An 11,416-nucleotide genomic window follows, 5' to 3' on the forward strand; every position below is an offset into this window, starting at 1 on the left:
GGTGATAACAGAGACATACTGATGCATATAGTGTGGGATGTAAGTGGAAGAATAGGGTTGTGCATAGACAATAATTCACATAAATGCAAATGATTACAAAAGAAACCAACAGAACTCAACAATTTTTATACTGGATGAGATAAACTGAAAAGTGAAAAATTAGTGTATGATGATTGTAAGCAAACATGGTATTTCTGAACTTTTGGTAAGCATTAGAGAAAGCCAACAATAATTAAACAGATAATAATAAAATCATGTATGTGGATTAAGAAAATATACCAGATATCTGTCCATATGAAATATTGCATTTATTAGATATAAATGCATCCCATTATTTTGAACGTCCATGGCATGACTGAATACGCATTTATTGTTTTTAAATGTAGTCCATTATTACCAAACATTCATGGGAAGATTTCTATACTACTCATTTTAGATCCGGAAGAGATCACCAAATCGATACTCATTAAATGGTGAGTGTATATGCAGGTGTAATAAAAATATTTCGCAGAAAAATGTGATCATACACTTTCTATATATTAAATGGTGAGTGTAATAAAAACATTTCACAGGAGTATATTTTAGATCCATAAGAGATCACCAAATCGATACTCATTAAATGGTGAGTGTATATGCAGGTGTAATAAAAATATTTCACAGAAAAATGTGGCCATACACTTTCAATATATAAAATGGTGAGTGTAATAAAAATATTTCATAGGAGTATATTTTAGATCCAGAAAAGATCACCAAATCGATACTCATTAAATGGTGAGTGTATATGCAGGTGTAATAAAAATATTTCACAGAAAAATGTCGCCATACACTTTCTATATATTGTGTTCTCCAAATAAAACAACTAAGTAAGGAATCACACAATGTCAAGTTTCTTACAAAATATACATGTGCTCCTACCTATAGTTCGTGGTTATGTTGGAATATCAATCTTTGTGTGGTTTTCTCTTGCGTCATGCTGCCTCACTTCGGTCGAATCAATAGATGCAGGTGGCAATACACAAATGGATGAGAAGGTAATATTTTTTAATCTTTTGATGGTCATGTTCCTTTGTTCAATTCCTTTCTGGTTCAGCCCATCACCATATATACCTGAATGCTTAGTCATGACAATTAATTATACTTGTAGCTAGTTGCTACCATTCTATCTTAGTCATGTGCCCAATTATAAATTTAAATAAATCACATGCTGAAAGAAGTACTTATATCTAGGAGATTTCTGCCACAATTTTGTTACTAGTGAAGAACTAACATTTTCTCTTGCGTAACACAACTCTTGATAGACATGTGCCTTGGTTCGTTAAAACTCAAGATGAAAGAAGCAATATTATTTCCCATGTATGTCTCTATCTCTATTTTTTCATGTGCTTTATGTTGGTATTTTTTTACTAATTATTCCTAGATGAGAATTTTGCCGTCAACATGTATAAAATACACATATTTTCACCATGAATTTTGAACATAAATATGAGCTCAAGAGTAGAATCCAAGCAACAAAAATAGCAACAAAAATTTACATGCATGGATAGCTAACCTAAATCATTGTTGATCAAGTTAAATTATTATCATTAGTCAAAGAGAGAAGGTGAATATCACAATGTTTTTGGCATCCTATATAGATTATTGGTACAACTCATTTGTCTCGTGACGAAGGAGTTATTAATACTATTAAGAATGCTACATTTACTAGTCAATTATGAGGAAATCGGACGAATACCAAATATGAAAGCATACACCTAAATAAACTAAGCATGGGTCTATATAAAATCCCAGCTGATTTGAAAAGGGCACGTAGGGCATGATTTGTTGTTAACTTACGTTGATGTGCCAAGAATTAGTAGACATAGCACTTTGCGCCTCGAGGTCAGATCTCCATATCATCACAAGCCTACAAAAAGCACCTGAGCCCCACATGGCTAGATCACATTAATTGCCTCCAAAAAAACATACATACTACCACCATGATCCATGTTGCACTAGGGTAGACTTTACACACTGTGAGACCATGCTAGATTAGTGCTAGGAAGGAGGACCTGATAAGTCCTCCAAGAATATGCACTTATATGTGTTATGTTAATATTGTTCGAACTCTACAATTTTCTAAAAAAAATCACTAATTTGATCTATAACTATCTATGCTAGTATGCGATGTGGCACACGGTTCCAGGAAAATACTTTGGTCTTCGTGCTGAAATTAGTATATGGGCTTCACCAAATCAAACAGAGTCTCAAGAATCTGGAGCATCCTTACAGATCTATTGTCAAGATGGAGGACACTACAACATGATTGAAGCTGGATTTCACGTATAAGCATATCACCCATCCTCATAAACTCAAATACTATTCAAGCCTTTTTATTTATGCTAGTTTGGCTTGCAGGTTTCACCCTCTTTGTACCATAATACAGAGGTTCACTTCTTTACATATTGGACGGTAAGTGTAACCTTTCTATTTGAATAAAAAATAATAATGGGGAGGCATACCTAATTTGGTGATGCTTTTAAAGTTTGTAGGCTTATCAGTTTAAGTATAGATATTTTCTTTATCCACAAGATTACATGTTTTTTTTATCATTTCTCAGAAGGACTCCAAGTCAGCCGGCTGCTATAACTTGCAGTGCCCAGGTTATGTTCCTACAACGGGAGCTGCACTAGTGCCTGGGCAAGTCGTTACTCCTCCATCAAGCTATGGTGTGCAAGACCGTTACATCAGGCTTAGCCTTAATAAGGTGCATCGTTTTTTTCCACTAAGGACACTAATACAAGACTGCATGTAAATATACATGGCTAGTTTAAATTATTTTAAATTTATGTAGTAATTATAAATTATTTTGGATTTTATGAGTGTGAAGTTTTAATATGGGTTAGCTACTAATTTATATTCTTTGGTGTTTTAGTATCATATCATGAAAGCTAGAAATCTATTAATTATACATCACACATTATATTTTTCAACTAAAACTTCCTACTCTTCTTTTGCGTGAAAGTAATCATCACTCGTCAAATACAGGATCCAAACTCTGGAGATTGGGTGGTGTACCGGCATGATTTAGAAACCCCGTCGTTCTTGGGTTATTTCCCTATAGGGTTTTGCTCCAAAATGCCAGTTATAGAAGCATTGATCGGATTCGTGAATTATTTCAATAATACACATGGTCCTCCAATGGGTAGCGGACACCTTCCCAATATGGAGAATAGTGACAAGAAAATTGCTTACTTCAAACATATTAAGAAATACAACTCCGGCGGTCATACTTATGATCCAATCTTACTTGACATGAGGGATTTAGCTGACAGGCCAGACTGTTACAAACAAGATACTCTTAGTCTGGCTCTTGCTAGGGGATACGTGTTTTACTATGGTGGACCAAGTGGATGTATTGGTTGAAATACTAGTGTGCTTGATTTTTGTGATTCAATAAATCTTAAATTTATTTTAGTGACAAAATAATTGTGCCTATTTGCTTCATATTTTCTGCCAAAAAGGATAAAAGTAACAAGGTAAACTGAACCGCAAAAATAAGAATATAAGCAGAAATAAAGGACAAAAGCGAAACAATTAATAAACCATTTATATCTGTTTAGCTCACTAACCATGCTCATCATGTACTCTAACCTAGATGGAAAAGCTAGAGCTAGAAAAACCTCCAAGGCCAAGTATAAGCTCCTCACGACGTCTAATTGTTATAGGACAATGAAGTGTCACCGATGGCTGCTCTTAAAGTGGACGAGTCTTCTTTAACTCCAAATCGATGGTCACTTCCAGATAGATTTTCTTCATGGTATCTCTAGGATGTTTCTATAAAGTTGATACACAACCTATGTGGATCTGATTAGCACATCACCGACATCAATATAACAAAAACCAACACCGTTCCAGTCACAAGGAACCTTATTATTAGACAAACAATGATTTGGTAAACCCTAACTTGATTTTTTGAGGTATAATTTGACTTTATCTTCTAACCTTGATGATATATGTTAGAGTGAAGTCCAGTTTTTACCCTCTAGTTTTGCATTTGTGACACTAGTTGCCCATCGAGTAAAAATTCATGTAGATTGCCATTTTAAAAGCTTTGAACGCTTGTTCTTTTGTGTGTGTACATTGGGAAAGGTGTTAGGTGATACAAAGGGTAAAAAAATATCAAGACGATAGTGATGAATAAAACATATGAATTAAAAATTTATAAAAATAATCAGCCATTAGGCTCTCTAATATTTACATATTTTGTCGCTCCACACCGAGGTATCATGCCTATCCTATCTGATATTAACAAGCATGATGCTAAATTGGGCTAAATCACGTTTAAAGTCTCCTAAATAAGATATTTTAGTAGAAATTCCACTAAATAGAGTAATATGTGTCATAAATGCACAACTACAGAGTAAAAAGTGAAATTTACATGTATATGTATATACTTACTTTTAATGTTAAATGCACATTTTCATTTTTATTTTTAAGTTTTTCTTATTTATTTGGAACCAATCAGCCAATATTAAATTACAGAAGGCAGGTTTTCACCTCTGCTTATGTCGGTTCCAAACCTTTTTGTGGAACGAGAGAAATAAAAAAAATATCAAAGAGCGGTTGAACTTTGAGGGGCTCCCTCGGCAAGGTCGAGCATGCTGGTTACATTTTTGAACCGACGCTGGTTCCATTAGTTTGCTCGTCCCGAGAGCAGATTTCACGGGATAAATATGTATGTCAGCGACTATCTGCCTCTTGAGTACTGCACCGGCCATCCCGGCGTAACAAAAACTCAACAAAACACAACACGGGCGAGAGATACGACCCATCACCGGGACAGAGGTGCAAACGTGAATATTTCGGTATAAGAAAAGTTAAAGGCCGTGCATAAGTCACGATGTCGTCGCAATTTCGCTAGGGGTTGTACCACACGCATGACAGTATTTTGGAATGATTTAATAAGCACACCATTGATCGAGGCCTGGAGCGGATTCACCAATCTGCCCGGCCACAGCTGCACGACACAAGAAGCAAAACGACTAGTCGGGTAACTAAAATAGTCATATCCATTTGATTAGAGCAACTCCAATAGTATAGCTGGTTGTTGGCTATAAGGAAAATGCCATGTCATCTATAGCCAACTTATAACCAACAAGTACAATAGTTGGCTATAAGAATGTACTACTTTCTCAATGGATGGTCCACCTTTCATTGAGATAACTTGCCTAGAAGCATGTGCTAGAGCTAGCTTTTGCATAAGAGTCCACTTAGGGCATGGCCAACGCATGGCTCTAACTTGCTTCCCCACGGTACCACGTAGGATCAGATGGTATGGTGGCAGGCTCTGCACCGCCAGGTGCTGCTTGCAGGAGAGGCAGCCTCCTCAGCTCGGAAAGGAGATGGAGAGAGAAAAAGTAGTAGAGAAGGGGGAGGTGGACAGCAAGGAGTGGACAAGCCGGAAGAAAGTGACATGAGGGAAGAAAATAGATGGGTCCCTTGCTCCTTTGGTTTGGATAATTTTCTCTCAGAGCTACGAGCCTACATGGAGGAGATGGAGCGACCGCATGTGACTGCCTCCTTTGCTCATGCCCTTAGAGCAAGAACAATAGAAGAGCCATCAACGGGCTATAAGAGAGTGCCATGTCATCTATAGTTAGCTTATAGCCAATATGTACAATAGTTAGCTATAGGAGTGTGCTACTTTTTATGTAGATGGTCCACATATCACTCTCACAAAGTACCTAGGAGCACGCGCTGCAGCTGGCTATTATCTTGTAGCCTGCTTCTCTTCTCTCTCCTCTTCTCTCTCATCCAACTCAGCAAAACTATATTATTTTAACTCTTATAGCCTGCTGACTGTACCTTATTGTACTTGCTCTTACATTCTCTCTCCTTTTCTCTCTCCTCCAACTAGATACAAATATATTATTTTAATCCTTGTAGCAGTTTTGTTAAAGGATCAATGGTTGGGTATCACACATTAGCTGGATCTATTTTATGGAAGATAAGCTTGCATGCCCGGCCGCCTACTTGCTAGGACATTGGAACATCTGATGGCCTATATGCCGTGTGATGACTAATTATGAGAAAATATGGACTACGACATCAACATCGTCGAATGGAATGCTAGATCAATGGAGGAAGGTACACACTTTTAGATGGATGGCTCAAGAATAGTTTGGTTTCATATTAACAAAGCCACAACCAAGCATAGTAGAAACAAAGTTTTACAAATGGACACGAACACATCCAAATAAACAAGGAAATAAGCGTAAGTAGTTCTCCCTCTGGTCATCTTTAATTGACACTCTGAGATATGCATGCACATAGGCTAGTGTCCAAGCACCTCTCGCGTCAATTTTTCCTGACCGGAGGGAGTAGATATGTAAAGCCAAGGACTCGAAACCCCTAGGCTCGACAAGATGAACAATACAAGGAGTCAAGGAACATAGCAGGAGACTACTCGGGCTTGTCCCTAACGATAATGAAGAACATGAAGATAATGAATCTTCCAATCACCGTCTCTGCCATCTCCATGTAGTGCCACTTAGGCGCCGCAAGCTTCTAGACTTGCAGGTAGATAGATATTTTATACAAGTCATCAACAAGTTCTGTTTGAAAGCTGCCCTAAATCGTAAATTTATTTCTAATGTTTTAAAGAATCTAATACATGGCCGTAGACCAAATCCACGAGATCCTTTTTGTTTGGCTCGGGGACCTTTTGGATAATGTGGTAAACATCGGCAAAACATGATGGATTCGATGCATAGGAGAGCTGTTCCCTAGCTGCACAACACATAAATTTGGCCATCATGGACCCATATAATATTTATTTTGTGTCTTCTGGCATACCATACAAGGCACACTTGCCGTTGGAAGGGCCATGCCATCGATGATTGTTGTCATTCGAGGGAAGATGCTCCGGATAAGTTGCCAGAGAAAGATCTAATTTTTAGAGAAATGGAAATCTCTCAAATCTCATGCAAATTTTAATGGGTTCCTTGGCATACCTTGCGGTAGTGAGCAAACCGAGAACTTGCCCATGGCTTTGAGGGTCCAAGATATTGATTCCATGGTAGCAGATAGTTAAAGGTTCTAAATGACATAGATGATATTGGCCTTCTCAATCCCTTCCCTGATTTAAAGCTAATGATGAAAGACCAAGTGCCATTCCCCGCCATGCACGGCCTAGGCGATCGAGACATCATCATCGGCAATAATCGCAAGTATAGATGATAATTTTTTTTATTTCACCTTGGATCCAATAATATATGGCATTCACGTATTGTCTATGAAAAATTATTTAAATATAACTTAATAAAAACATTAGTCCATTCATCATTGGCATGAAGAAGAGATAAAAAGAGACCATGGGCGCGTTTGGTTGCCTAGGCCGGATTTGGGGATGACTGCGCCAGTGAGAAGAATGTCACTGCGTGTTCCATACCAGAATTGGTGTGTCGTTTGGTTGCTCGCGAATAGTTTTTTCGGCCCCATGGAGATTTGGGCATTGGCTGATTGGTTGGATAGTTTTAAGGCCATGTAGCGGCCCAAAACGAGAATGATGTTGTTTGGTTGCAACCCAAAATCAGACTCTGGTTATCTCTTCCCTTGAGTGGTGAGATTATCAGTGATCTCTCAATAGAGCACAAACAATCACAGAAGGCAATATCACATTACGAAGTTAATAGACGATACGAATTAGGGTCAGTCGACTTGACACGACAATTGTTTAGCACTACCGCCACATTGCAGAGTTCAGACACAACACACTAGGATAATTCAATCAATTCACATACCAGCAGAGCTTCAGATTGCTTCTTCCATGACGATACCCTGGTGGCATCGCCATGGTCTAGGCACCTGGTCATCACCTCAGTGCAGGTGTGGTCGAAGATGACTGATGAGTGCATTTTTAGCATGTTTTTGTACCGTTATTTAATTAAGTTATCATTAAGTAGTGGTAGGGATTTTGTATTTCACCGCGCTACCGCGCCCTTTTATGCTTGTCTACACAGGATCTTCAAATAATAATAATAAGTCAATAAATAATGAAATATGACCGAAAACTGTCATTTCCTGGCATTTTAACGTGATAAAAATCATTTTTGTACTTAATAATGCGCCTGAGCGAAAGGACAATGCGAGGACAACCTTCTGCAAGTTTAACGGGCATCGCTACGGGTGGGCCTTGCCCGTACCATCAGCCCCTACCACCCGTCAGATGCACCACCTCGTCAAATACTTTCACCTCACGCAGACGGATCTAAGATCCAAGCACGTACGTGACCAGAAACACTAGAATACCGCCCATAAGAGATCTGAAGGGAGATCAAGAAGGGGCCTAATCCACGCTGCTACACGGATCATTGGAGGACAAGGCATCACCACCTTCATCATCATCAACAATGAATCACCATCTCCATTATCTCCATCCCATTAGATTGTAATCTCTATTACCATTGTGGGTTTGTACTTGAATTCATACCGTTATCCCTTTTCCATACGCAAGTTTATGATGGTGCTCTTGGATTGTCTCCATGTGTGAGTAGTTCATCCCATTCTTGGGGGAGATGGAGAAACCCTAGTAGTATTATTATATGAATTAAGATAATTTATACCTTTTCACTATAATATTAGGTTAGTTTTCTCTTGTGATGTTGCATGATGTCGACCATATAATATTTGCCTAAGGGTCACAGGAGGGAACTACCGTCGGAAGTTTGGTAGTGTATAGGGCGGGAAGTGACATCCCGTGTGCGGTGCACTATTGTATGAGGGGATAAGAAGAGACTCATAAGCTTAACAAATAACCATGGGGGAAATCCCATAATTGTAATGGACCAATAGGTGGCTTGACAAAGGACGTTGCGGTGGTTATTCAGAGATATGTTATGACATACATATTCCAACTCGAGCCTTTCCCACATACAATGAGGGCTAAGATATGAGTTATCGAGTTTGTGTCTTTAGTTAACACTAGTGGTGAAACCAACAACCCCCGAGAACATTTTAGTCTTATTGCATTCCAAACACAATCTTTAGTCGCATTTACATTCTTCACTTTCAATTATTTACTTTACAAAAAAACCTTGCAAAACCTTTTTTTATTTTTAATCCTTCGCGTGAAATTTGAGAAAACTTTAAGTAATTTTAGATAAATAGTAACAAGGGGTATTAACTTGACTACTAGTAGATCCTTGTTGTTTGATACTCTTATTTTGAAACTAGCTACAACTGATCTGTGTTCTTGCAGTTATCAATGTTCACACCGAAGACGTCAGTGAACTCCTTCTTGAAGGTGAGGAACTTGCATATCTTCAGCTGATGGGCGATGGCGAAGGCTGCCTACCCCTGGTCGATGAATGCATCGTCGCTGACTTTCTTGGTAGTCATCCTCCAGCTGCAAAGAGTGTTTGTTGCGGACGATGATGTTGGAAGGGATGGGACCGAACTATTTGATGAACTTGGATGGGATTGGGAGCTGCCCAAAGGACGGCTTGAAGATGATCCTTAGGAAGTGTTCTGGCCCTACGTCGTCGTGGAAGTGGCTGATGGCGTGTACAGCACACGTCCGTTGGGAACCCCAAGAGGAAGGTATGATGCGCACAGCGGCAAGTTTTCCCTCAGAAAGAAACCAAGGTTTATCGAACCAGGAGGAGCCAAGAAGCACGTTGAAGGTTGATGGCGGCGGGATGTAGTGCGGCGCAACACCGTGAGATTCCGGCGCCAACGTGGAACCTGCACAACACAACCAAAGTACTTTGCCCCAACGAAACAGGTGATGTTGTCAATCTCACCGGCTTGCCTGTAACAAAGGATTAGATGTATAGTGTGGATGATGATTGTTTGCAGAAAACAAGTAGAACAAGTATTGCAGTAGATTGTATTTCAGATGTAAAAGAATGGACCGGGGTCCACAGCTCACTAGAGGTGTCTCTCCCATAAGATAAATAGCATGTTGGGTGAACAAATTACAAGTCGAGCAATTGACAAATAAAGAGAGCATAACAATGCACATACATGATATGATGAATATTGTGAGATTTAATTGGGCATTACGACAAAGTACATAGACCGCTATCCAACATGCATCTATGCCTAAAAAGTCCACCTTCAGGTTATCATCCGAACCCCTTCCAAGTATTAAGTTGCAAACAACGGACAATTGCATTAAGTATGGTGCGTAATGTAATCAATAACTACATCCTCGGACATTGCATCAATGTTTTATCCCTAGTGGCAACAGACATATCCACAACCTTAGAACTTTCCGTCACTCGTCCTGCATTTAATGGAGGCATGAACCCACTATCGAGCATAAATACTCCCTCTTGGAGTTAAGAGTAAAAACTTAGCCAGAGCCTCTACTAATAACGGAGAGCATGCAAGATCATAAATAACACATAGGTAATAGATTGATAATCAACATAACATAGTATTCTCTATCTATCGGATCCCGACAAACACAACATATAGAATTACAGATAGATGATCTTGATCATGTTAGGCAGCTCACAAGATCCGACAATGAAGCACATGAGGAGAAGACAACCATCTAGCTACTGCTATGGACCCATAGTCCAGGGGTGAACTACTCACTCATCACTCCGGAGGCGACCATGGCGGTGAAGAGTCCTCCGGGAGATGATTCCCCTCTCCGGCGAGGGTGCCGGAGGTGATCTCCAGAATCCCCGAGATGGGATTGGCGGCGGCGGCGTCTCAGTAAGGTTTTCCGTATCGTGGCTCTCGGTACTGGGGGTTTCGCGACGAAGGCTATTTGTAGGCGGAAGGGCAGGTAAAGGGGCGTCACGAGGGGCCCACACCACAGGCCGGTGCGGCCAGGGCGTGGGCCACGCCGCCCTGTCGTCTGGCCACCTCGTGGCCCCACTTCGACTCTCCCTCGGACTTCTGGAAGCTTCGTGCAAAAATAGGACCCTGGGCGTTGATTTCGTCCAATTCCGAGAATATTTCTTTACTAGGATTTCTGAAACCAAAAACAGCAGAAAACAAGAATCGGCTCTTCGGCATCTCGTTAATAGGTTAGTGCCGGAAAATGCATAAATACGACACATAATGTGTATAAAACATGTAGATATCATCAATAATGTGGCATGGAACATAAGAAATTATCGATACATCGGAGACGTATCAGTGGCCAACGGTAGCCTTCCTTCCTCGATGCTTCTTGGTTGAACCCTCGCCGGGAACCTCCGTAGGTTCCCCTAGGTGGATATGCTTACCTGATGCCCATAAGTATATGGGATCGCTTAAATCTTCGATGGGAAGTATTACCCAAATTTATAGTTCAACTCTAGGGGAACACAAGAATACCAAAAAGAATTTAGCAATTGAGACGTCACTCTCAACCACATCTGTATATCAATAAACTCACAAATCAAGTGGTGATTTATAGCAGTTGATTCAAAGTAGT

At 39.8% G+C, this 11,416-nt stretch overlaps 1 protein-coding gene across 1 annotated transcript; it reads left to right on the top strand.

The window, feature by feature from the left end:
* Window positions 1-2,163: 2,163 nt before the first annotated feature.
* Window positions 2,164-3,402, top strand: LOC124653193. The gene is made up of 4 exons (XM_047192261.1): window positions 2,164-2,319; window positions 2,395-2,448; window positions 2,597-2,743; window positions 3,025-3,402. Exons 1-4 carry the CDS (start codon window positions 2,164-2,166, stop codon window positions 3,400-3,402), a joined length of 735 nt encoding a protein of 244 aa, XP_047048217.1.
* The last annotated feature ends 8,014 nt before the right edge of the window (window positions 3,403-11,416 follow it).

Source organism: Lolium rigidum, chromosome 5, assembly GCF_022539505.1.
Source record: "Lolium rigidum isolate FL_2022 chromosome 5, APGP_CSIRO_Lrig_0.1, whole genome shotgun sequence".
NCBI lineage: Eukaryota > Viridiplantae > Streptophyta > Magnoliopsida > Poales > Poaceae > Lolium > Lolium rigidum.